Raw genomic sequence first — 27,688 nt, 5'->3', positions numbered from 1 at the left:
TCATTATTACGGTTACTTTAAACTTCGCTGCATATTTCACTTAATTAGCTATAAATTACACTAAGCAATTTACATTACTGTCATAATCACTCATTAATGACAGCATTAAAACATTATGAAACCTCTTCCCAGAGGTCAGCGAAATTCCACTTCATTCGTGTACAACTGACTGCGGAGGAAAATTCAGGAGAGTAAGGACTATTGATTACTCGCAAGGTTAAAGATCGCTACGTGATACTCGTTAATTATAAGGCACCAACATGCTCTACGGTGTTGTGCCATAAAGAGATGAAATAAGATTATTTAAAGTTCAACGCTCTCTCACCAAAGCTTTTATGTCTATTGGGAATTTGACTGAAGCCGACGGTTCCACGGCAAAATAAATAAGTTGAATTATCTAAAGAGTTATATAGTTTAAGATTTTCAAGACATTAGTATTTTATCGTTGAGAACATTTTAAACCATTTAGCTAATCCACACGGGCAATCTTTTGCCTGTTGCCCAAACCTCACCTCGTCAACTTCTCTGCGGCTGATATCAAAGGTGATGTTGAAGAGAGTCTTCAGGATCTCCATCACTCTCTCAGTCTCTTCTTTGCCTAAGGGTGGGGCGAGATGGTCCGTCACCACCTCATAGATATCCGACCATTTCAGCGCCAGGGTGCTTTCCAGGGCATCGGTTAGAAGACTGACGCCTCTCAACTCCCGGGCAAGCTGTCTCCGCACATCGACCCTCAGAGCGGTCAGGAGAAAAAGCAAACGGAGGTCGAAGAACTTGCCTTCGTGAGAAGACCTGGTTTCGTTGTAGAGCTTGAGACGGCGAGCCAGGCCGCACACCAGGCTTAGCTCCGTGGCCACCTCTTGGGCTTCGACGCTGTTGTAAACAATATTACACAGACCCTTAAGAGCCTCCACCACGCTCTCACTGTCTGGGATGCGAGGTACCTCCATCTCATCGAAGTAGTCCAACCCCGCATACTGGGCCAGGATTTGCATCGCAGAGCGGCTGGTGAACGGAGACAATCCGTACTTGTCTCGAGAAAGGATGCGGATGGTCTCTAGGCAGGCCATCTGACAGGAAGGCTGCAGATCTCGCTGCAGGAACTTAATCACCACCTCGCCAAGTTTCTGGTGGGAGACAAAGACCAAAGACACAGTATGTAAATAAATGCGGAGGGACTTATGACAGGGCTATAATCCATCAAAGATTTTAATTGCATCAAAGTATAATTTTTATGAATTATGCAATATGCTGCTTGCATGGTGGAAGCAATTTAGCTTTACGGCCAACTTCTATATGCTCACAAGGGGCCTGATTCATTAAGGATCTTAACTTGAGAAACTTCTTATTTCAGTCTCCTGGACAAAACCATGTTGCAATGCAAGGGGTGCAAATTAGTAGTCTGTTTTGCACATAAGTTAAACACTGACTGTTTTTTCATGTAGCACACAAATATCAACTTTAAATTTCAGTGTACAAATAAGCTATCAAGTATTTGTGTGCTACATGAAAAAACAGTCAGTATTTAACTTATGTGCAAAACAAAATACTAATTTGCACCCCTTGCATTGTAACATGGTTTTGTCCAGAAGACTGAAATAAGAAGTTTCTTAAGTTAAGATCCTTAATGAATCAGGCCCAAAGTGTGGAGTACCCGAAGAGTGTACTAAAAGCAATCAATTTTCCTTAACAAGAACAAAACGGTGAGGATATCTGTGAAGAATATGGAATCACTCACACAAAGGGTGAACAGAACAATACAACACTTCTGTAGTTAAAGGACAGAGTAAATAAATTCATATGAATTGCCCAGCTTTGTACAAACCCACACTTTAAATGCTACCCCCACACAGTACTTCCATATCACCCTTCTTCCCCCGAACTACTTCCATTACCCGACCATAGTGTCACTGCTGTGAAGAAGAGCAGGAGACGTGGAAGTGTTGCCCAGAGCAACCAATAAGAATCTAGCTATCATTTATCAAGTGCATTCTAGAACATGATAGCTAGAATCTGATTGGTTGCTATGGGCAACACCTCCACTTTTCCTTTTTGAGAACTTTTCATAAATCTACCCCTAAATCTCATTTCACACTACATAAAGCTGTTAGCAAAATACCGCATTCTCTATTTATCATAGTGAAATAAACCGCTTACAGTAAATTTAAGAAGAGAAAAATCATACCCTATTTACAATTAAAGTGTGACTGAACTTTATTTTTCCACAATTGCTCAATGAAATGTGAGGCCTAGCATTCAGGATCCCGTGCAGGAGCAATTAAAACCTAGGTGACTGGATATATTCCTAATTTGTCCATGGGGGAAAAATTGTGAAGATGACTTCTCATGGGACATTGGCTCGCCTTACAAAATGGCCGCACTGTGGCCAAGGAGAGCCTAAAACAACGACAGGGTCACTCCAGGCTTAACCGAGCCAACATTTCTACCTCATGGTTAAGTGGAAAAAATACTTGAAAATATTGTACTTTATTTGTCAGTAACAAAGTCTTGCTGCCATCTACCAGTCACAGGTTACTAACTGGATGTCGCTCTCTCTCAAAGCTGCCGGTACTTTGCAGAGACCCAAAAACATTTTTTTACAATAGCAATTATTCCTACCATCATAAAAAGAAAATGAGAATTATATACAGTGAAGCTACTAGATGGGCAGGAGTTATTTTATATAAAGTTAACTGTGGTCATCAAAACAATCATATCTACACAACAGATCACTTCATAACTCCGGAAAACGAAAATACATAGATCTACCTGACATATGGGGGTATTCAATTGTCCGCACGTTGTTTTTTTTCCCTGCAGCGTATAAATAGAAAAAACTCCCGCAGGTTTTTAACTGCAATAGCGACCGCTTTTAGTTACCGTAGCGCGAAAACATTGTGTTTGTGAGTTTTAATGCGGTCATGTATAACACAAAAAAAAGGATTTGCATACATTTTCATACATTAGATTGCATTACACATTGATAATATCTACATTACAGTACTTTCTTTAGCATATCTTTTTATTGAACTATTTTTTCACCATAGAAAGATCTATACATGTCAAAACACATTACTACATTCATATTTGTACCAAAAACATACATAAATATAATTAGTGATTTATTTTTTTTTCCTTTAAATCAAATTTTACATGTTAGGCATTAGTGATAAACATAGTTTAACCTTTTTTCACATTATTACATGATTTCAAATAGTTTTCAAAGGTTTTTTATTTTTATCACACCCCAAAGAGGTGCGAGATAAAACAGCATATTTTCCTGTTTAACGCGCCGCGTTAAAAAACAATTGAATAGCTTTTGCCTCTCGCACACCCTATACTTTCAATAGACCTTCTACTGGAGCGCGAGAGGACTGTTTCATGGAAAAAAACGTAGCATTAAAAAAAGGAATTTAATCGCGGGTAAAGTTATCCCACTCGAAAATTTTAAAAAGCAGCGTTAAAATTACTTAACGTGCTCTAAAAAAAACAAACAAAAAAACAAAACAACTTGCTGACAATTAAATACCCCCCATAATGTTGTCTGAACATATAGTTCTCCTTTGAAGAAAGAGAGAAACTCTCAGGTCACTAAACAAGAAAAATATATATCTTATATTCTTTAAAGGTACAGGACATAGTGAGGAAAATTTATGATATACATCCTCAGAGATTAAATAGGACACAATACACTGTATGAAATGAATATATATATATTTCATAAAATAATCAAGCCCATATTAAGCGTCATATATTATATTATTAGTTGAGGGACTGGATCATTGTACCATCAGACTTCTGATTTTCCACCACCTTACCTGTCGCAGTTTGACATCCTGATCTTCCGAGTAATCAGAATCGTAGTCCGAGTCAGACTTAGGGACCCAGTCCCGGAATTTCTGTTTCTTGAACTACAGGCAATGAATGGAGTGAAAATGAAGATGGAACATGGAGGAGGGAACAGGCCCCGCTAACAAAGGACAAAGGGGAGCAGAAGAAAAACTACAATGTAGGAGCGTTAGAGCCAGGTGGTTCAAAGCAATCTATCGCTACAACTCCCATGTCTAGTGCATGATCCTGAGGGGAGTTTTGGCTATAAAAGCAAGGTAGCCACTGGGGGTTCTTTACGACGCACCCATTAGGCACAAACGGCTTTGGTTTCGCACTATTGCGCCTATATGGACCGCTCAGCGCACTTCAAGGCACACGCCTACTTTATAGTGTTTGGAGACCCCTCTGCAAAGTAAACATGGGCACGTTGCCGGACAATGCGGTACAAAAAAATTATTTTCTCCTCACAGCTCTATGGGATGCAAGGAAAAATGTTCTCCCCGTTTTTGCGTGGGTTTCCTCCGGGTGCTCCGGTTTCCTCCCACACTCCAAAAACATACTGGTAGGTTAATTGGTTGCTAACAAATTGACCCTAGTCTGTCTCTGTGTGTGTGTATTTTAGGGAATTAAGGACTGTAAGCCCCAATGGGGCAGGGACTGATGCGAGTTCTCTGTACAGCGCTGCGGAATAAATAAATGGTGATGATGATGATTTTTGTGTGTTTGAAGGTTTTAATATTGAGCAAACTGCAGCTAAAACTACGCCTCTCTGCAGAAGTCCAAATGTAAGGTGCAAATAGGCATCCAATTAAAAGCAAAGAATGAGATTCAATTTCTGTCAGCCCTGAACCACTTGTGGAGGGGAAATTGCTGCACCCTCTTGTAAAGAAAGGAACACCCTTAAAAATCTAGCCTTTCCACCCTCCTGCTCATTTCAATAATCTCGATGTGCATAACTACATATGATTTTGCACTGTCCTGCAGTGAGCGCCCACTCTATACTTCACCCTTATTCTGCCCAATGAACCCTCCTACTGGCAAGTGCACACATCTGCTTCTCTGCAAACGCTACCATATTACACTGCAAAACCACGGCAGAAATCTAATTGTATCAGCGCAAATTCAGGGACGTGACGTCAAAGAGGATTTTGCACTGAGCATTTTGCATGCTTAAAAAGCAGATCTAATTACTACAGGATAAATAGCCGGGACAACAGAAACTGACATTAATAGTGAAGTAGTCATATGCAATTCTACAAAAAGCCTCATGGTGGCGGTACTTGTATGGCACAAGTTTTCATTACAGCCATACAGACTCACATTAAAAACATTTGCCTTAAATAATAAATCTGGAGGCATTTTATATGCATAAGAGACTTGTATGTTTTTAAATGTATTAGTTCTTTAGTAAAACTGGCTATAAATGTTTAAAATGAACACATCCAGTGAGAAAAAAAGACGTAGGTATGGGAGTCTTGTACGGGAGCTCCCTCTGATAACTGATCTTGTTTAATAACTACCTTGGTGTAGATTATATGGAGTCTTTGAACAAACAAATGAATGTTTTGAGCACCTCACACATTCATCTCCCTCTTAGTCTGTACTCCTCAGTCTCTGCTGTTCAAGATAGAACTTAAAGATAGCTTAAAGGGTGCTTCAGATTACCTTAACTCAGCGGTTCCCAAAGTGTGCGCCGCGGCTCCCAGGGGTGCCGCAGGAAAGTCAGAAAAAAAGACAAAACATAAACTCACCAATCCGCGCGGCGCCGGGACCCAGCATTCTCCTCTCTCTCACGCAGCTTGTCAGTCCCGGCGCTGCGCGGATTGGCGAGTTTATGTTTTGTTTTGTTTTTTTCTGCCTTTCCCGCGGCAGAGGGGACAGAGTGAGAGGGAGCGTGGCAGAGGAGAGGGGACAGAGGGCAGAGGAGGGGGGAGCAGAGGAGAGGGGACAGAGAGCAGAGGAGGAGGGACAGAGAGCAGAGGAGGGGGGGCAGAGAGCAGAGGAGGGGGGGCAGAGGAGAGGGGACAGTGTGACAGAGGCCAGAGGAGGTGGACAGAGGCCAGAGGAGGGGGACAGAGGCCAGAGGAGGGGGACAGCGTGACAGAGGGCAGAGTGAGAGGAAGTGTGACAGAGGGCAGGGGATGGTACAGCATGTCAGAGGGGGCAGTGAGAGGGGACAGCGTGAGAGGGGACAGCGTGAGAGGGGACAGCGTGAGAGGGGACAGCGTGAGAGGGGACAGCGTGAGAGGGGACAGCGTGAGAGGGGACAGCGTGAGAGGGGACAGCGTGAGAGGGGCCAGAGTGAGAGGGGCCAGAGTGAGAGGGGCCAGAGTGAGAGGGGCCAGAGGAGGGGACAGCATGTCAGAGGGGGCAGTGAGAGGGGCCAGCATGAGAGGGGCCAGAGGTGGCAGTGTGTCTGGATGTAGAGGGGGCATTTTTGCATACAACTAAATAAGTATTTTTGTCCCGACCTAATTTATAAAACAGGACTGCTCAGTAATTATTTTGGAGAGGTGCCTTGAAAAAATTATGGAGACTCTAAGGGTGCCGTAAACTGCAAAAGTTTGGGAACCACTGGCTTAACTTTTTAAATTTATGTGCCACCAGGCCACTTTTACTAAACACATTGTAGCTCCCTCCTCTACTTTGCAGCCGAGCTGTGTTGTGTAACTCAGTAGAACAAAAATAAACAATTCTGTCTGTCATCATAAACGTGGTATAGACATGAGGTAAATGTATTTAGTAAAACTTGTAGGAAGTAAATACATCTGGAGGGTGGAAAACCCTGTAATTTTCAAACCATACTCTTTAATTAATTCATCTTTCCACTTAGGAAATTTCAAGGCAAAGTAGAACACTGCAAGAATTTCCCAGCAGGGACTACATCCCACAACATACAATTAAGGGCTATGGTGCCCTAATTCAGGACAGTCTGTGACTGCAAAATGGGAGGAATTGCTCTTAAAAAAAAAAATAGTACTTAAACAGGCAAAATTAAACTGTCTACAGTGTCATTCGTTAGTTTTATATTGCCCAAAAACAACAGATTGAGGATTAGCACTTAAGAGACCAGGGAGTATATTTACTAAACTGCGGGTTTGACAAGTAGAGATGTTGCCTATAGCAACCAATCAGATTCTAGTTATCTTATATTTAGTACATTCCACAAAATGACAGCTAGAATCTGATTGGTTGCTATAGGCAACATCTCCACTTTTTCAAACCCCCAGCTTAGTAAATATACCCCCAAATCACATGGCGCAAAGTCAGAGCACGCAGCCGATAGCTGCACATGATGGCAGATCGCGGTCACAGACTAGCTAGAGATTCAGGTAGCCCCAATCAACAGCAGATCATTCCTGATCACATAATTGATCAGACTGGTGGAACATTTTGGACCTCAGACATCATTTTTGGGCCAATTTTGCCTAAAACAATCAAATTGCAGCACATGGGGGGGGGGGATTAGGGAGGAAGTCTGATGGGCTTTCATATTAACTTCCTCCGTGACCTTTAACTCATTAGAACGCTCTTCAAGTTCCTGAAGCTCTTACATATATATTTGTGATTTTGTAGTTATTTTATATCAGGCAACTTGTAATTTAGGTTTTGCTTTCCTTTAATAATGGATGTGATAGCACAACATTGCTGTGACCCACATCAACCAGACAACAGTTTTGTTGCATTAATATTTACATTAAACGGATAAAAGCCAGCGTCTCATTGGCTGGTCGCCCTAGGTTATAGAATATTTCAGCTTCATTATTTTATTAAAGAAAACCAGGAGCCTGATTCATTAAGGATCTTAACTTAAGAAACTTCTTATTTCAGTCTCCTGGACAAAACCATATTACAATGCAAGGGGTGCAAACTAGTGTTCTGTTTTGCACATGAGTTAAATACTGACTGTTTTTTTATGTAGCACACAAATACTTGATAGCTTATTTGTACACTGAAATGTAAAGTTGATATTTGTGTGCTACATTATTATAGAACAAACACATGTTTTTGCTGATGTTACTCTCATAGATCCTGATTCATTAAGGAAAGTTAAGTAAAAAAATTGAGTAAGTGGTCTCCTTAACAAAACCATGTTACAATGCAAGGGGTGCAAATTAGTTTTCTATTTTGCACATAAGTTAAATACTGCACATAAGTTAAATACACAAAATTTCAACTCAATTTCAGTCAGTATTTAACTTATGTGCAAAACAGAATACTAATTTACACCCCTTGCATTGTAACATGGTTTTGTCCAGGAGACTGAAATATGAAGTTTCTCAACTTAAGATCCTTGGTGAATCAGGCCCCTGGAGAGAACAGTTTCGTCGGCCCTTTGTTGAACTACAGACCATTCACAATATTTTAAACCTCTATGTATCTGCTCTCATTGACCGATGCGTGTGTGTAGAGCGAAGGAAGGGTGCGGACTACACCTAGAGATACAACGATTCTATGTTACCTCTTCCAGCTCCTGACGCTGCCATTCAGAGATAAGAAATAAAATAAAGTGAAAAGGACAGTTTAAGGAAAGAGAAAAAGGGGAGAGGGTAGTAGTGACAGATACGATAGCAGATATTACCAATAATGTGGCACAATAATCCATTATCAACCAGACATTTTATTAGTCTTACTTGCGCTGGCGTGATTAAAGATTATTAGGATGGCTAATTGCATTAGAACATATTAAATAACACACGTTTACATAGGCTTGGCACCTGGCTGGTGTTTTATGGGCCTGGCTTATAGAATTGTGCCAGTGCTGAATTATAAGATGAAGAAAACTATAATGAAGTAAAATTAAATATCCCCATCCAATGTTTTTCCGTATCAATGAGCGACTGTCGTTGACATGTTGATCAGGGGCGGGTTAGCCTTGCGGGTGTAGGCTGTGGGCACCATTTTGCCACCGACAAGGCTAGTAGGAAACTGAACCTTAAGAAGAGAAGCTAGGAATCTTTTTCTTTAAAAGTCCCATGCCACGACCCTCTGTAGTCTTACCTTGTGGCATGTCAAGTGGGAATCAATGCCCCTTTTCCCCGCCGATGAAGTTTGAAGTTTGGCAGCCACACCCAATCACCCTGCTTCAGACCAGGTTAAGTTGTAAACTTTGAAAGGCGTGCAGCGTGGGACCCTTACATCCATTCAGGAAATACCACCAATAATACTATTTTTTTATTTTAATTCCAAAACTAGTTCTTGGTTTTTTTTTTTAATTTGGGCAGCACATTGGCTAAGTGTTTATCAATTCTGCCTCACAGCACTGGGGTCATGGGTTCGATTCCCGACCATGGCCTTATGTGTGTGGAGTTTGTATGTTCTCCCCGTGTTTGCGTGGGTTACCTCCGGGTGCTCCGGTTTCCTCCCACACTCCAAAAACATACTGGTAGGTTAATTGTCTGCTATCAAAATTGACCCTATTCTCTCTCTCTCTCTGTGTATGCGAGCGAGTTCTCTGTACAGCGCTGCGGAATCAGTGGCGCTATATAAATAAATGATGATTGCATGGTCATGGAATGGCACAGTTCTGTATGAATTAAAAAAATGCATTGGGGGTGATTGGTCGGTGGCTAGGGTTCCCACAAAAAAAAAAAAAAACACACAAAAAAAAAAAACACTACAAGGCACCACACTGTAAATTTTGAGCTATATCTGAACACATTTTTGCTATGCCATATCCCTTCTAGTTATGTCAGTCCCCAAATACAGTACTCTTCTGCCCAGTATTAAGTATTCCAATCAAGCTCAGATTCAACATTTTTTACAGTGCCCAATCTGTGCCCATTGGAATATATAAATGTATTCTGCCACATGCAACTATGCCATCCTAGGCTTGGATCAACATGGCCTGTAACAAATCAGACCAGTGCCACAGTGACAGTCTACTGTAAGCCCCACAGTGCCAGTCTGCCAACCCAGTGCCCTTTTCCACCCACCAGCTGTCTAAAGTTCCACAGTTACTGTCATGGTCAGTGCCCTCATCTCAAAGGAGCAGGGATAGAATTTACAATATTTTACATGACTTAAACTGCCCTCGTACAACAATATTAACCGTCAATCTAACCCCATTTAATAGGAGCATACAATTATTGCTGCACGTATAAGACATGAATGATAGAAATCAATGTGACATGACTGAAGAGAGCCCTCAGAAGTATGATCGGTTTGATCATTGTGATTAATTGTTACTTGCAAACAACTGGATCGCTCTGCGTGGGCGGATCTGAATTAAGTGATCTCCCCTGCCCCCCCCGAGCATGGTCAAGATCTCAAGTATTCAACCAAGTTAACAAAGTGATTTTTACAAAAATATAAAGAACATAAAATACTAATCATTAAATATTTTTTGTTAATCTAATTTCTCTTTACTTCATAAATGCCCCATTGTTTTGTACAGATATAACCAAGGAATGACCATCATTTTGCTTATTGGCACCATGAATCTAGGGGGGGGAATAGGGCGCTAACAAGGAACCTGCGCTCAGCTAGCATGAGTGGTCTATTATACAGGGCACCATCCCCAGCACAAATCGTATCTGCAGATCCAAGAGACGTGGTCTAAAATAAAACCAGCTATATAAGAGATCAGAGAATACACAGCACAGCGAGAAACGTTTAATCTTCAGCACATACTGTCCTCACCTTCCGCTGTTCTCTCTGCTCCGCGTTAAAGAAGAAACACTGGGAATTCTGCAAGAGAAAAATAAGAGCAGTATTAGATCTGGAAGATTTATACATAAAAGATACCAGGTAGAAGTGACTGGGGAATGTGGGGCACGGGTGATTATGCTGCACTAACAAGCAGCCTTATTTCAGACTGTAAGCTCTTTGAAACAGGATCCTGTATCCTGTTGAGATAACTCATGTTTGGCTTTACCTGTATTTTTGGACAACCCCTGTTATTATTATTATCGTAGATTTGTAAGGCGCCACAGTGCTCCGCATCGTCGTACAGTAGTGAAAACAGGACATACATAAAACAGGGACATACAAAGTAGACAAAATAAATGCAGACATTAAAACAAAGAGTTTCAAACACTCAATTAGAAGCTGCGTTTACTCCTCGAACAACTAACAGTACGGTCTGAATCCACCAACACGGACTGCTCTCTCCTCATCCAGCTGTGGGGAACACCAGTGGTGTACAGCCGAATTCTGGAAATACAGAAAGTCTATCTCATGTTTTATACAAAAACGTAGATACCAAAGGTTCCATACAGATGAATACAGACCCCATTTGTACTGCAGCTCCAATGTGAAAATTATCCAATTATTTGATCCAAGGGTATCTAAATGAACTGAACGTCGACTGGATAATGTTGATATTATCCAGATTTATAATATTATCCAAAACATATTCAATGCATGCTTCCGTACTGTACAAAGATTAAAATGTACAAGTGTGTGTTTTTAAATGGTTTATCGAGAGAACAAAGGTTTTATTGCTGGCTTTGTGTAATGGAACCAATATAGGGCAGCACGGTGGCTCAGTGGTTAGCACTTCTGCCTCACAGCACTGGGGTCATGAGTTCGATTCCCGACCATGGCCTTATCTGTGAGGATTTTGTATGTTCTCCCCGTGTTTGCGTGGGTTTCCTCCGGGTGCTCCGGTTTCCTCCCACACTCCAAAAACATACTAGTAGGTTAATTGGCTGCTATCAAATTGCCCTTAGTCTCTGTCTGTCTGTCTCTGTCTGTGTGTGTGTGTTAGGGAATTTAGACTGTAAGCTCCAATGGGGCAGGTACTGATGTGAATGAGTTCTCTGTACAGCGCTGCGCAATAAGTGGCGCTATATAAATAGATGATGATGATGATGAAGAATAACGGCATCCCTACTTCTTACGCTGGCCACACAAGCATCAATTTAATTTATTTGCAAACGAACAACTGCATTTCTGTACAATCACACCAAAGTACAATTCATATAATACAGCAGATATAACATTCCTTCTCGCCTACGTGTGAAAATAACAAATTTTCTTTTCTGTACGTACACACACAAAAAGTCTACGATCCGTAAACCATCAATGAAGAAATCAGCAAGCGGCTTCGGATTCGAAATCGCAACCAGCCAATCAGAAGCCGTTAGCTAGCACAACTGACGCACATACACATTACAATCCAGTCTTTTTTTAATCAGTTCTTAACTGACTGACCACTATACTGCTGCCATGCAAAGCTTCTACAAAAGATTGTATTTTAACGTGTGTGGTCAGATCTCGCCATTACAGAAAAAAAGAGCAAGACGAGATCATTTCTGTCAGCTGTTTTGCGCACTAGATTCATGGAAAATGTCATATTCGTAATATAAGTGTACAGGGCTGGGAGAGGCCGACTTTCTTGGAAAATCATTGATAGATTCCGCACACCCAATATACTATACACATTTAATTTATATTTTAGGCTAAATAAATATCCAGGACAACAAATCCCATCAATTGTGTCCCATGTCTCAGTGACGTGGCTAGTTCCTCATGAATTGATAAACTGCATATTGGTTCCCATCACAAGATGTCTGCCTCCACCACGTATTAGTGACTGGGACATGGAAAATAGATTTCTGCCTCAGAAATATTTTCTCTGCGAGTATTTACTGACAATGCTTCCCAGAAATATAATACAATTCATTGATTAATGTCTCAGAAAGCACGAATATAATTTTCCGGTGACATAGAAATACTCATATGCATATTGTAAAAGTAAGTATTACGGCTAGTGATTTGTCCTCCTTGTCACTCATCCATTTTGCCATCGTTTAAAGTTGGTTAGCTTAATGTATTTGCTAGTTTTGGTTTACTGATGTTGATGCTCTTTTTGTGAAAAAAAAAATTACTGATTTTGCAGAGAGTGGTCAGAAAGTCCAGTTAAGCATCATTCAAGAGCAACCCGTTAAATATATTCTATTTGATCCTTTTAGTCTCATTTACTAACTTTGCATTTTAAGTGAAAAATTTGCACCAAACCACAACAGCCAATCAGTAACTAGCTTTTATCGGTTTAATACAAGTAAAGACAATTAAAGCATCTGATTGGTTGCAGTGGTTCAGTGCAAACTCTGCACATGAATGCAATGTTAGTCAAAGTGCCCAATTTAGTTAGCTACCTTTAATTTTGAGAATTATTCACACACTGGTGAATATTTTTTCCGTCTAGGATAAGCCACCCCTTTGAATTTTCAGCAGTAAAGGTTGAGCAAAAATATTTGCAGCTAATAAGATTTTAATAGACTATGCAATCCTGTCCTCCAAACATTGTGATTTTGTGTTTTACTGTGGCTTGGCCTGTTAGATAAGCTTTATATACAGTACTTGTTTATCTTCCACTCATTGGCTTTGTCTATATTTTCCATGCAAAGTTTTCTTAGCCTTTTTATCTGCTGCTTATTCCTTTAAGAACTAGATTGGATTTCTTTATTTTCCTAAATGTATCTCGCACAAAGCTCTGCTGTATTTACAGTATTTTCCCAAGTGTACAATTGCTAATTCCCATCCCGCCATAGAGACCAAATTTGTCTGCATTTTAGGACTTCCGCAAAATGGCTGCCAGCTGTGTGTGTAAACACATTATTACTATTTTTAATTTATAAAGCGCCACAGAGGGTAGTAAACAGTGACCCATGACAACATGATACTTAAAGAACAAAATATGAAGAACAAAAACACACACAATTATATATATATATATAGATATATATAGAATAGATACGTACACACAGCTTACATGGTAATGCAAATCAAATTATTTCTGGGACAATGAGTGAAAGTGATGGTAGAAATCAGCGATAAGTAGGCCAAAGTTTAAGAAAACAGTGCTAGGGAAGCAGGCCAAGAGGTACAGAGGGTGATGGAATAGTAGAAGTAGTACACAAGGAAAGAGGGCCCTGCTCCTGAGAGCTCACATCCTAAAGGAAAGGGGGAGACACAAATAGGGTGATACTAACTGGGGGAGAGAGCCGGGACAAGAGAGTTAGTAGGAGGACTAATAGACTTGAATAAAAAAAAGTTTAGCAGTTGTGACCAGGATGTCTGGTACATGCTTGTTTTTTATTTATTTTACGTGACACTCTCCATTTAAATAAATGCATAGGGTCTACTTGTAGCAACAAAAAATGGATCACATTACAGTAAACACAAAGCTGGTTCGGCCTGACGGTGATGGCAGTGGAAATCCCCTCAGAGGAGGTAAACAGTAGATATAATCACACAGTATATTACAGTGAGCACACTCTGGGGAATAATTCCAAGTTGTGTCTAATAAAACAGATGCATCAATTGGCAGCAGGTGAAAGTAACCCAGTGAGCAGTCCTGGGCAACAATCTGTATACACCATGGCCGTGCACGCTGCAATTTGGGCCCGTTACCGCAGAATGCCCGAAAATGGCTGAGATGCCCCATACTGGTCCCATCACAAGTAATAAGATCCTTATCAGACATTTTCGTAAATTCTGCAGGAAGATTATTTCTATCCGCCTGTGCTCGTGGATATATTACGATTGCACAATGAGAACCCAATGACGACAGAAGTTTTTCAACAGCTCTACACAAGGGGGTAAATGTATCAAGCTGAGAGTTTTCCAGCGAGTTTGAAAAGTGGAGATGTTGCCTATAGCAACCAATCAGATTGTAGCTGACATTTTGTAGAATGCTGAAGGTAAATGACAGCTAGAATCTGATTGGTTTTTCAAACCTGCCGGAAAACTCTCAGCTTGATACATTTACCCCAAGAACTACCAACTTCTTCATCCAACTTGCCCACTCGTGTGTGTTGCCACATTGGCCATAAATCCTGTTTCTTGTTCTGGAATCAAATCAAAATCCTTTAGCTGGAGCGCTGGGTGTGTGGAGGACTGCTACAATATGCTGCTTGTTCTATGGAAATATTTCACATACAAACAATATTTCCGCGGACCGGAAACCAAATTGAATACCCTCCCTAATGTTTGGTGTAACTGTGGCAAACGATGGAAAGAACACTAAAAAAAATATATATATTCCTATTTTTTCCTGTTAGATATACTTAGCATAAGGTCTATGTTTCTACTGCTGTATGGTTCAGAAGGTATAAAAGATTAACAGGATTAAGGCCTAGTAAAAGTACAGCTACACGATTACTGAGGTAAACAGCACAAGTGGCCTAGTGGTTAGCACTTCTGCCTCACAGCGCTGGGGTCATAGGTTCGATTCCCGACCATGGCCTTATCTGTGTGTGTTCTCCCTGTGTTTGCATGAGTTTCCTCCGGGTGCTCCGGTTTCCTCCCACACTCCAAAAACATACTGGTAGGTTAATTGACTGCTATCTAAATTGACCCTAGTGTGTGTGTGTTAGGGAAGTTAGACTGTAAGCCCCAATGGGGCAGGGACTGATGTGAACGAGTTCTTTGGACAGCGCTGCGGAATTAGCGCTATATAAATAACTGATGATATGGAAGCTTGTGTGTAGCATTCATTGATATTCACACAGAAGATTTTGATAACTTGACGTAACTGTGCCCTGCTATCCGGACAAGCCTGGTCTTTTCATCTGATAATAAACTAGTTATGGGAGCTATTGTGTTTACGGAGGATAAAAATTAAAACAGGTTTCATCCGAACGAAACGTAAACACGACCTGTTCACAATCCAGGAACGTTATATTATGTGCCAGAAAAAAAATGTTTTCCAATGCCAGACCCTAGGTTATATATAGAGACAGGGGAGCCAATCGCATAGGCTGGACTATTATAACATAGTAGTAAGATATATGCAGCTCTCTGTATGTAAATACTCGTATAGCACTGACCGCCATGCTGACATATATAGAAAACAGCAGCGTTTTTTGATGGATATTGTTATTTCCTATTACAGAACATGCTGTAAATGACAGAATTCTATTGTTATTCAGTCCACAGTTACTTCTAGAAGCTGGTGCTGCTCAGGAACATGATTCTAGATCAGTTGAAGAGAAATCTAGAATACACGGAGGTCAATGGTTCTCCTTTCTTATAAACATATTAGAAAGAGACTTCAGCCCACGGCCAATTCCTACAGTAACTACACATATTTAATGATTTTGGAAGCATTCAATGTCAGATTAAACGTGACCCATTTTTCAGAGGTGAAGGCTAATGACGACATTACCAATTATCTGTGCAGTCCTGGAATCCCGCGTTCATCTACTCAGAATCCTAGTTTATTTACTGCAGTGACGCTGAGGGGTTTACCCCAGGGAGGAGAGTGCCACGGGCTTCCTGAGTACATAAAGCCGATATATTGCAGTAACAATGGCTATATAAGGCAAACATTATAAGCACTTTACAGTGTCCCAGATGTGTGCCCAGGACCGGACCGGCATCCTGGCAATTTTCCAGAAGGGCTGGCGTGCCGATGGTATTAGAGAACTGGTCTGGCTTCCAAAACATTTGTTTTAATTGGCTGCTCAGCTTCAGACTGCAAACCCATAGCCAAACCGAGGGGGGTGTGATTTCCTAGTGCCTGGAAACCCCCCTCCAAGCCTGGGGCACTGTATAATTGAGGTGGCTGGACCGTGCTCCCGCTTCACACAGCTCTGCTTGAAAAGGGAGAGCTGTGTGCACCTAACAGTAGTGCACGCAGCATTGCCCATGTATATTATGGGGATAGGAAGAGTTGGAGAGCAGCCAAGCACTGTCTAAAATTATAGCCACTCCCCCACGCCCACTGGTGGCATGGTGTGGAAACCCCCCTTTACAAATGCTGCATTTGCCCCTGAAACCGGCTATGCTTTAATAGGAAAATAGATTGAGGATCACATCCACTGCAATCTATGCGCTTGGTCTACAATAATAGGGTAGCAATGACGCAAATAGATAAAAACAACTACAAAAATGGCAGCCGTCCAATGATCTGTATTATCGACTGGTAAATAATCCATTTATATCTCAAACAATTTTCCAGTGCAATCAAACATTACCCTGCACTATACAATCATTATAAACCAGGAGTACGTGAACAACCTGACTCTAGACTACACAAAAAAGTTTATTACAATGTTCCTCTCCAAGAAACCTTTGTCTGACGTGATGTAATAAATCTGTTCTCTGTGCTTAGAATTCCTTTATTTTATTATATTTGTGGATGTGTATTACTCCCATCAAATCCAGCATCAAGGTAATAACTATATAATGTCTCAATTACTTGTGTTAATGGTGTGCACAGGGATTAAAAGGGATTACCTGAGATTTGGCAGTATACTAGCCGTGGTATATTTACCATCCGCTGGGAAGGACTATGTTTCTACATGCACTTGCATTGCTTCCAAATGAAAGGGGTCATAGGCAAACCGAGGGGGAGGGGGGGGGGGGTTCCTAGTGCCTGGAAACCCCCTCCAAGCCTGGGCACTGTATAATTGAGGTGGCTGGACCTGTCACCGCTTCACACGGCTCTGCTTGAAAAGGGAGAGTTGCATGCACCTAACCGTAGTGCACGCAGCATTGCCCATGTATATTATTGGGTTAGGAAGAGTTGGAGAGCAGCCAAGCACTGTCTAATATTATAGCCACGCCCTCATGCATGCTGGTCATGCCCACTGGTGGCGTGGTGTGGAAATTCCCCCTCTACAAATCCTGCGTTTGCCCCTGGGGGTCCAGTTACTGGGTCCTCCGTGTTTTTGCTAGACGGCAGAAATAAAACATTTGCATGCAGCTCTTTAAAACAGATTTTAGGTTTAGAATGAATGAATATAGGTTAATATTGGCAGAATAAGCAAAAAAGAACGAGATAATCGTGCACCAGTTATTAATAAAACTTTAACGGGGTACATGGCTGGCATTTTATTAATGTACATACAATATATAATTGTTCAAATTACTGTCACTGCCAAGCATTATCTGCTGTTTAGTATGCCGTGTTGTAGATTTTGTGTATTTGTATAGCCACACCTGCTAAGGTGCACTGGTCCCTTTTCTTATTACAAAACTTGCTGGCTCCTAACTTTCTGAGTAATTTGTTCAGGCCTGGGTTACAATAGCTTTTTTTACTGTAGGATACGTAACCCACAAAATTGCAACACTTTTACGGAACCATTATCCCATCTTGACTGTACAATTTTTCTGCTCCAAAAATGTTTTTAAAAGTCTCCAGTGACATTCTACTGTGCCATAGCTCATACAGAAACAGGAGGGGTGGCAGTGTTCTTATCACTCTCCAGTCTCACTGTAGAAAAACATAAAATTGCTAACATGCCACTCTACCTAAAATATTACCAAGCATACCAGCATCAGCCAGCTCCCTTCTCTCAGCTAGATATCAGCACCTGCAATCTACACTGTCATCATATTCACCCTCATCAGTGTGTACATCATCCTCAAACAATACTAATTCATCCCCGTTGGAATCCACCATTACAAAAGTCTGCATACTTTGATGTATTTGCCGGTAATGGCCTTCCTCATGGAATTTGTAGTTCATTTTATGGGCGGCAATTATTACACACATCACTACGCAATACCTCATCTTCTCCTGAATACTGTCCATATTGGAGTGAACGGAACAGAAATAAAACAGAAAAAAAATGACACCTCTAAGCTCTAAATTAAACACTGATTGTAAAAGTGGAATCTATTGAAAATAGATTTGAATAAACTAAAAAAATTGACGAAGAATGAGAAAAGGTGGGTAGTATACACAAACGCGTGTGGTACCTGGAATAAGACAAGTGAACTGCGTTGTCACATCTATACTAAAGTAAGGGACAGAAGAAAGAAAAAAATGACAGAAGACAACATATCTGGTAACTTGAATCAGAAATGACATTTGGATATTCGTTTTTCTTTGCCGGCAAGTTTAATAAGGGCCCCTAAGATAGTTGTACAAAATGTGCTTGTACTGAGCACACAATTTTATCTGTCCAGATAATAAGCCAATCAGCTGAAAGAAACTTCGGATTTAGGAATTCTTCTTGTCTTCCTAGTACTGATAAGGGTGGTAGGAATACGGCATGGTGATACTGAGTGAACTTAGGTGCTTTAAACATGTAGGGGCAGATTCAATTCAGCCACGTTAATCTAGAATTAACGGGGCGTCAGTACTATTACCTTTAATACAGTAATTTTAACCCGGATTTTTACTCGCGGCCCTGAGAGATGCAAACAAAAATCTGCGTTAAAATTACCGTACTAACAGTAATACTGTGCACTTTAACCGTACTAACTGTAATAGTGCGCAGGCCGCGTTATTCCTAGAATAACGCAGCCGAATTGAATTTGCCCCGTAAAGTTTCTATAGCTGAACAAGGCCAAATAGGTAACTAAATGTATTTAATCATTCCTGTGTTATATATTTAACATTAGTGGCAGCTTTTATAATAATATTTTTATTTATTGTGATATATTGTTTACTCACTCAATTTGCCAAAAAGTCAACATAAGCTTAGTGAGGCATCCAATAATTTAAACATGCCATGTGGAGAGTATGTAATAGACAGATAAGCAGCCACAAGATAAGCCTGGGCTCAGAAACTGTATGTGCAAAGTGTTCCAACAACTGACACAAGCAGCGGGCCACCAATAATCTTCTGCTTGCTCGTAAACAAAAATTGAGGCACGTAGCCGTTTCTCAGTTCAGGGCACCCGACGAGATGCTGCAGGTGTACACTGCTATTTCTGTATCACAAAATGCATGTTTGAGAATGCAAAACGATCTCAATAATGGAGTAAAGAAATTTCTCAATTGGTAAACGACAGCTTATCCTCAAAGTGGCAAATGTGATAACACGAATAAAAGTGTTTTATCCATAACATTACTGATCATATACTTATGTGGGCAAACTGATTTTGATTGCAAAAGAGAAATAGGTTATTTAGTGGTAAAAACCTTGTTACAGTACTGGTAAAATTGGAGCACATTTAGGGAGGGGAAGTCAGTTCCTGGAGATATTTGACTTCATGTGCATAATGTACTTTTTTATTTATTTTTTTCAGACATGTGATTAATGAACCCCCTCCAGCCAAATAACAAATGCATGAGAGTAGCGTGCCCGGAAACCACTAAAGTTTGGGAGAAATTCACCACGAAATGTTACTAAAGTCACATGATCGTTCAGAGGTCTGGAGTTTGCCGTAAAGGCTGCATGTGTGTTTTGGGGATCAGCGTCATTGATTCCCCAGTACATAGGGACCACTACAGGACAGCTAATTGGGTGTCCTATTATAAGATGAAGAATGTATCCCCCCTAATGTCTCCTGTAATTTGCTCACATTCCAACTAGGAGTTTGTGGTTCTATAACTCATTTTAATATTTAATGTGTATTATATTTACCTGCTTTCTTGATACCCAGCACATAGCGTTAGGGAAACAAGTCAGTGTTCACAAATAGAAAAAAAAATGCAAACACAAAAACAACAAACCAAACCCTAGACTGGTTGTTTTAACAATATCACAAATCAACAAATACTTGGGGATATAATGGTCAGTTCACCCATCCAGCCTAATTACCCTGGATAGTTCTCAAAATAGCTGGACTAACAGTAGCATTCGCCCCAGGTCTTCTCCCATCGAATTCGCTCCACCTACGCTGTTTCTCCTGACACCTAATTGATATAGGGCAACGTCAATACAACAACCTGTTCTAACACGAAGCACGTTCATTGTAAAGGCCAATAAAAGTGTCAGTTTTGCTGTCTGAGGTGCTTCTAAATTACCCAACACGTCAGTAACGGACACAACATTCTCCTGACAGGCAAAATGAAGAAAAAAAAATATTGACCAATATTCTATAAACTACAAAAATATGGTTACTACTAGAAAGGGGGAAGTCTGCATGAGGTGTACAGAGTGCTATGGAAAGCTGGAACTTTGGGTTTACAAATCCACAAAAGCTGGGGAGCCATAATGTGCCCTATCAGACCTGCTGGGACTTATAGTTCCACAACAGTTGGAGAACCACCAGGGGAGGGCTGGAAAATTTTAACCAGGGGTGGGACGCAACTCAGCAGCCTATTAGGAATATTTTAAAGGAAAAAAAGCAGGTGGCCCCAAGGTAGCCCACTATGGGACCGGCCCAGGGGGCCCCCCAGCCTGCCCCTGAGAGCCACAGACTTCCAAGTATGACAAATTACACCTACAGAAGGGTGATAGGGACTGTGGAGCAGTTCCCTGTCTTGGCAAGCAGTGGCATAGATGCTAATTCTTATAATCTGAAGCACCTTGGTTAAGGGGATAATGTAGCTTCTCTAGCAGTCCTGTACTTAGGTAATATCACCAGCAAGCTGCAAGCCCTTTGAGCTATAATACACAGAATATGCAAATGAATACACCCACATGCATCCACAGAACACTGAATTATCTTTGTCACTCACGAATGCATTCCCACCCTATTCCAGGGTTACAATGAGAAGCAAAAAACCCTCCACTCATCCCTTGCAATCCCCTCCCACCATTGTAACACACTCTAGACATTATTCTGGAGCATCACTCACCTCCTTGTTATACTCCATCAGTGCTTTATGTACCAGCTCCTGCTCCCCAGTCTCCAGCTGGTCTAGGATGGCATCCAGGTCCATGGCTGGCAGAGGGTTGAGGTGCAATGTGTGTGTCTGATACTTGCCCTGTGCAGGAAGTGGACCAGCTCTTCCTTCTGCTCACCACTGACACGGTGACGTCACACGGGGGCGGGGCCTCCTGCCCAGGGACTTGGCTGTCACTCACTGAAGGCTGCTGCAGATCACATCCCTGGGAACGTGTCTGGATCAGGGACACAGGGAGATCAATGTGCTTTAAAATTAAATGACTGGTGTAAAGGGCAGAGCTGTCATAATCATGTATTAACCTGCTTGTGATTCAGGCATGCAAGACCCATGTCAATATATTTACTGACAGGTTAATAATAATGTATTTACTGACAGCCAGCATTTTTTACTGACCTTTCTTCAAACGTTAGTGTAGCAGATCCATTTAGAAAGAAAGGGGGCACAACACCATGCAGTGCCCAAACCACTGGTATCATGTCTTAAAAAATGCACTGTGTTAGCAGGATGATATAGCTTTAATGACATATTTATTTTTCCTAGCAAAGATTTTTATAGAGTGTCAGAAAATATACCTATGGTTGCAGCTTGGCACCCTGGTGTGAATGCAATAAGGCATGTATGCAGTTGTAAAGGCAAATGTATACCAAGTAGCCCTTTACATGTGTTAGTTTATTATATGTGTACCAAGCAGACCCACATCATACCACAGGGGCATGGCTATGGCACATTGGGCCAGAGCTACAAAGATCTGAATTGCCAATAGTCCCCTCCCCCTACAAGCACCCCTTCAGTGCCATGCACACCTTCACCTCTTCATATGGCATTGATGGGGCATGACTTGGTGGGATATATTGGTGGCTAGCACTTCTGCTTTACAGCGCTGGGGTCATGAGTTCAATTCCCGACCATGGCCTTATCTTTCAGGAGTTTGTATGTTCTCCCCCTGTTTGTGTGGGTTTCCTCCGGGTGCTCCGGTTTCCTCCCACACTCCAAAAACATACTGGTAGGTTAATTGGCTGCTAACAAAATTGACCCTAGTCTCTCTCTCTCTGTCTGTGTGTGTGAGTATGTTAGGGAATTTAGACTGTAAGCTCCAATGGGGCAGGGATTGATGTGAGTGAGTTCTCTGTACAGCGCTGCGAAATTAGTGGCACTATATAAATAAATGATGATGATATGTCCCAACTGTCCCCAAGTCTTGATAGATGGGACATTCCCCTCAAATTGGGACTGACTGTATTGCCTAAGTCGGGACAGTTAGGATGTATGTCATATGTCTATAAATATTTCAATCCTAATTTGTATAAGTTTTATTCTTTAATAATACATTGAACAGTTATTTTGAGTGTAAGGAGCAAGTAAAGCCTGTATTTGACAATAATATATCAAAGCATATGTATTATAGAGCTGAGTAGTATGCATGAAATACAAGGAGTGCTGGCAGACGCGGGCTGGGAGAGGCGTGGCCGGGGGGGCCGCCTGTGCAGCGACGCGGCCGCATCTGATGTCATCAGATGCGGCTGCGGGGGAAAGAATTGTATTAATAGCGGCCTGACCGAGCGGCCAGGGGGGCCGATGCCCCCGGGCCAGCCCGCCACTGAGTGCTGGTAATTAACTAAATTATGCCCTCCACGATGTCTTACAAATCTCTGCACCAGGTTGCCATGTTAAGAGGCATATATCTCTATAACTCAGCAGAAACGAAGAGGGTTATTTATGATCATTAATCACGGGTGCCACATTGTAGGGCCTTAGCTGGTACGTTGTCCCCTCACTGTTATGACTAATTTAAGTAATAAATTAAGCTAAACTGAGCTCTCAGAAAGTCTTTTAGGAGAAAAACACAAAAATTAACGTGTCAATGCCACATAGAATATTTATTTACTTATTTTCTTTAAATAGGAAGTTAAATACCTTCTAAGCGTGCTTTGGATTTTCCTAAGTATTCTACAAATCATTATCTCCTTTTCAAAAGCTCTCTGTTTGCCAAACAAAACTGCCTGCCAGACACAGTAAGTCTGCCCAACAGACACAGTGCAGACAGAGCTTATAGGGGCGTTCCAAAGCCTCTCTGATCACTACATCATGTGCCATGTGACTGTGGTTGCCATGGTAGTACAGTATCAAAAATAATAGCTGCCTGAAGAAATGAAGGGAAAATGGTAAATACCAACATTCCACTTATAGCCTGCCACAGTGATTTATTAATTTTTTAAATGGTATTGGTGTTTTCTTAAAGGTGGTGATCCTAAAGGGACAGTAGGTTGGATGTGACGTTTTACATGTTTCCAAATTGAAAATTGATCATTCAGTGGTGTTTCCGTGAAATGGGCAAGGACCTTGAAATGCACTAAGCTGACAGGCACACTTGCAAACAAGGATCCGCATTTTATCAGGTAGCATGTTGATTGACAGCTTGGCAAACATTGTTTGCAGAAATGAACTTTGTGGATTGGTGGATTCATACACAGAGGCGGGGCAAGTGACATCACAGTAGCTCCACTGCCTGCATTCTCACCTTTTTGCCCTGTACCAGATACCATTAAGACTTTGTCCCAAGATGCTTCAGCATGTAATTAAAGCAATGAGGTCAAAGAGGTAATAAGATTTTTAAAGGAGCTTAAATCAGGTTAAGACTAAGCAATGTATTTTACCTTGATGGTTCCTGTCTAAATATTTCAGTTTTGGGAATTAATGGAACTAACATGCTGGTCGACCCCTTAATTCTGTGGAAGTTGCTCCTGGTGTTCCTGCAACGCTGGTTCAAAGACCCTGTAATCTAGACTTTACTATTTGTGGCTCATTGTATACTTGTTTAGAAACCTTTTTCTTTAGAAACTAAATATTTATTTTCAGGATTATTTTGTTAGATGTTTTGCTTCAGCTGGCAGTATTGTCATTTTATTTGTCTAGAGAGTGTTCAGTACATTCAGTTACAGTGTAAACATCCTGTTGTGAGTATGCCTGGACAAGTTCTTGGAGGATAGTTATTGTGGAGGCTTCGGTGTTTAGTCTATGTGCTGATTCTTCCTTCTGCCGTTGTGCAATCGTCTCACAGTTACCAGCTGTCCCTATTTTCCAAATTGTAGAAAATTTTAGCAGACAATGTGCCCAGCAGCAAGCAGTATATATAATTATATATTATAATTATATATATATAAGTATATTCCTCCATGACTCAATATTATGTATAAATCACTGCCACTCCCTAGGCTTGTTACCCATTTGCAATTCCAGTGTTTGTTCCTGATAATATCATTGTTGTTGCAAGCTTTATAGTACTTTTCTTGTTTTGCGTCTTAGATGTGATTTTCGCTATATATTCTTGTCCTGTATGAAGCACAAGTTAAGGTTTATTTAAAATGTTTAATAACTGTGGCAAAGGGAGGTGTTTGCCACAGGCTTCTAAAAGAGAAGACAGGTATTTAGCTGGCAATCTGTAGAGAGGCTCAGGGGCAAACGCAGTATTTGTAGAGGGGGGTTTCCACACCACGTCGCCAGTGGTCGTGACCAGCATGCATGGGGGCGTGGCTATCATTTTAGACAGTGCTTGGCTGCTCTCCAACTCTTTATATCCCCATAATATACACGGGCAATGCTGCGTGCACTACTGTCAGGTGCACGCAGCTCTCCCTTTTCAAGCATAGCTATGTGAAGCGGGAGCAGGCTGCAGCCACCTCAATTATACAGTGCACCAGGCTTGGAGGGGGGTTTCCAGGCACTAGGAACCCCCCCCCCCCCCCCCTCCCCTCGGTGTGCCTATGAGGCTGCAAACATTTGTACAGTAGTTCACCTAAGTTAAATACATACAGATGGAGACATATGTGTAACAAAATAATAGTCCAATTTAACTTACATATTTTGATGTGGTTTTAAAGGCATCCTTTCCACGGCAAGCTGCAGGCTGACAGGCTGTGTATGCAATCAAACAGAACACCTGCCCTGCAAAGAACTCCATTTTTAAAGGCAAGGTGGGAGTGTCACATGTCCATCAAGTTATGGCTGTAGGAGGAGTGTAAACTATTTAAACTTGTCTTGTTCTTTTATGCCTGTGACCGATGCCAGACAGTGGCCGGTGTCTAGGGAGCTGCTCTCTTGTTACTTTTAGTGTTAGGGTCACAAGAAAAGTGTGTGCAACTTTATGTTATAAATTACATTGCCATCCTGACAATAAAGGTAAAGTTGATAAAAGAAAGAAGGTGTTCATGTGTGCATTACACTAAGTGTGACCGTGTCACATAACATTTAGTTCACACACTAATTTTCAGTGGTTAAAGTGTCCCCATCGCTTTTCTAAAGGGTGGACAAAATAATATAGAATTCAGTTGCCCGTCAGTCAAATCTAGGAGCCAGCAGGATACTTTATGCAGTTGGGGAAGATTTGCATCCATTGCCATCAATAGTGATTTTTTGTCAAGACACTTAAATATTTCGCAATATACACATATAATATACACTTGAAGTTTTGAAAAATGATATAAATATTTCTATTTCCTTGCCCCTCTTTGGGGTGTGCCCGTCAATGCTGTTATTGTAACAGGCTGTTAAATTCCGAAGTTCATAATATATTGTTTTTTTTACGCCCCTTTGTAAATGACGGCTCAGAATCATTTTGTGTACTTGCAAATGAGCATCAAGGTAATAGCCATTCAATTACGGCTGTGGATCATGTACTTATATACACCGGGAGCGTATACCTCCCTTAGCGGGCGCAGCTGGCTGTGTTCCCAGGGAAACACTCTGTTGCCGTAGCGACAGAACAGCTGGAAATAGCTCCAGAGAAGACGGAATGTTGTGTATCTCTGGTGTACTGCGAGTGCATATGATATATTCATGTTTCTCATGTACACGTTATATCCAGCAGCAAACATAGCAATTTCCCCAGGTAAGGAAGCTGCTCCTTATGTTGTAATATGAAAGATCACATATGCATATAAACACCATTTTTTGCCTTGTTTTTATACTTTAGTATAAGGGATTCCCTGCTTTAATTTTTTTAATTCTTCCAGAGATTATATTTTGCATGTGCATGGACTGATATTTAGTGTAAACACAATTGGCACTTCTTCTGTGATTACAGACTTTTTTTTTTTCATATATAATGTATAATGGTCTTTAAATTAAATTACCAGCTTCAGTTGTGTTGATTGCTGCTTTGTCATGCAGACGTTCTGTGGTTTTTGTTGTGTGTTGGTAAACAACCACCCATTGCACATCTCCTGCCATGCCAGACTCCCCTCCCCTCACCCCCTAGAGGGCTACCTAGTGTTTTACAGCACTAAGCAGGCCTCTAGGGGGTTTCACAAATCAATCATTGGCAGGAGACGACCGCCCTCCAACCCTGCCGATAGCATTCCCAGAGCAAGTTGGTTTCGGGATTTTCATATATGTAATTTTTATATTTACTAATTATAGCCCCCTGTTGGGAAACTAACAATTACTTAAAATTAAAGGGCTTGTTAACACATGTGCGCTGAGAAAATGGGTCAGAACGCATGAAGACTAATTATATCTCTAGTGATGCGTTTTAATGTATTTTCAATGCGCTCTTCATGTGTTGCACGTTTACCGATTCATCCCGTTGTACTGGGAGTGCATGTTGACGCATGAGAAAAACCTGTATTTTTCGTGACAAGGCCTTAAGCTGCTTAGCCATTCCTCTTGATAATTTGACAACATAGATCAGTGGTGGGCAGCATGAAATATCCCTTACCGCCACAAGAGGGCTACCTATTATCTTTATGAAGAAGCATAAGATTACATTATGAGATTACAGAAGCAACATAAAGTGTTCAGGTAGGTCACCCAATGGCTGTCTAGTCAAGCTGGTGAAAGGACATCGTCACCCAATGGCAAATTAACCTACAAGAGTACCGTGCTCACTCTGGGACATCAGAATCATTACTCTGTTCATAGGCAAACCTAAGTGAGGGGGGGGGGGGGGTTCCTAGTGCCTGGAAAACCCCTCCAAGCCTGGGGCACTGTATAATTGAGGTGGCTGGACCCTGCCCCTGCTTCACACGGCTCTGCTTGAAAAGGGAGAGCTGCGTGCACTTAACAGTAGTGCACGCAGCATTGCCCATGTATATTATAGGGATAAGAAGAGTTGGAGAGCAGACAAGCACTGTCTAATATTATAGCTACGCCCCCCATGCATGCTGGTCACGCCCACTGGTGGTGTGGTGTGGAAACCCCCCTCTACAAATCCTGCGTTTTTCCCTGCTGTTCAGGGGGGCCTCATGTCGCCCATTCACGGGCTGCAGGCTGCAAGCTACCCACCGCCGGCATAGACCAAAAAAGGCAATGAAAACTCAGGAGACCAAAGTTTTAGAATCTTATCTTTTTATTTAAAAGAAACCAAGCAAGGAAGCG

At 41.4% G+C, this 27,688-nt stretch overlaps 1 protein-coding gene across 2 annotated transcripts in view; it reads right to left on the bottom strand.

Moving 5' to 3' along the window:
- Positions 1-21,453, bottom strand: part of RIC8A (RIC8 guanine nucleotide exchange factor A) — a 36,946-nt gene extending 15,493 nt beyond the window's left edge. Inside the window, exons 1-5 of one of the 2 annotated variants that reach the window (XM_075190959.1) lie at positions 21,266-21,453; positions 10,474-10,521; positions 8,294-8,311; positions 3,819-3,911; positions 513-1,127 (exon numbers count right to left, since the gene is read on the bottom strand). In XM_075190959.1, coding sequence (XP_075047060.1) covers positions 513-1,127; positions 3,819-3,911; positions 8,294-8,311; positions 10,474-10,521; positions 21,266-21,349 — 858 coding nt within the window. In that variant the 5' untranslated portion in view covers positions 21,350-21,453. The remainder of the gene's footprint in view (positions 1-512; positions 1,128-3,818; positions 3,912-8,293; positions 8,312-10,473; positions 10,522-21,265) is intronic. The other variant, XM_075190960.1, reaches the window with a different exon arrangement.
- Between the last annotated feature and the right edge of the window lie 6,235 nt (positions 21,454-27,688).

Source organism: Mixophyes fleayi, chromosome 11 (genome assembly GCF_038048845.1).
Source record: "Mixophyes fleayi isolate aMixFle1 chromosome 11, aMixFle1.hap1, whole genome shotgun sequence".
NCBI lineage: Eukaryota > Metazoa > Chordata > Amphibia > Anura > Limnodynastidae > Mixophyes > Mixophyes fleayi.
Note: the sequence above shows the minus strand (reverse complement) of the source record. Positions and strands in the feature narration are given on the sequence as shown.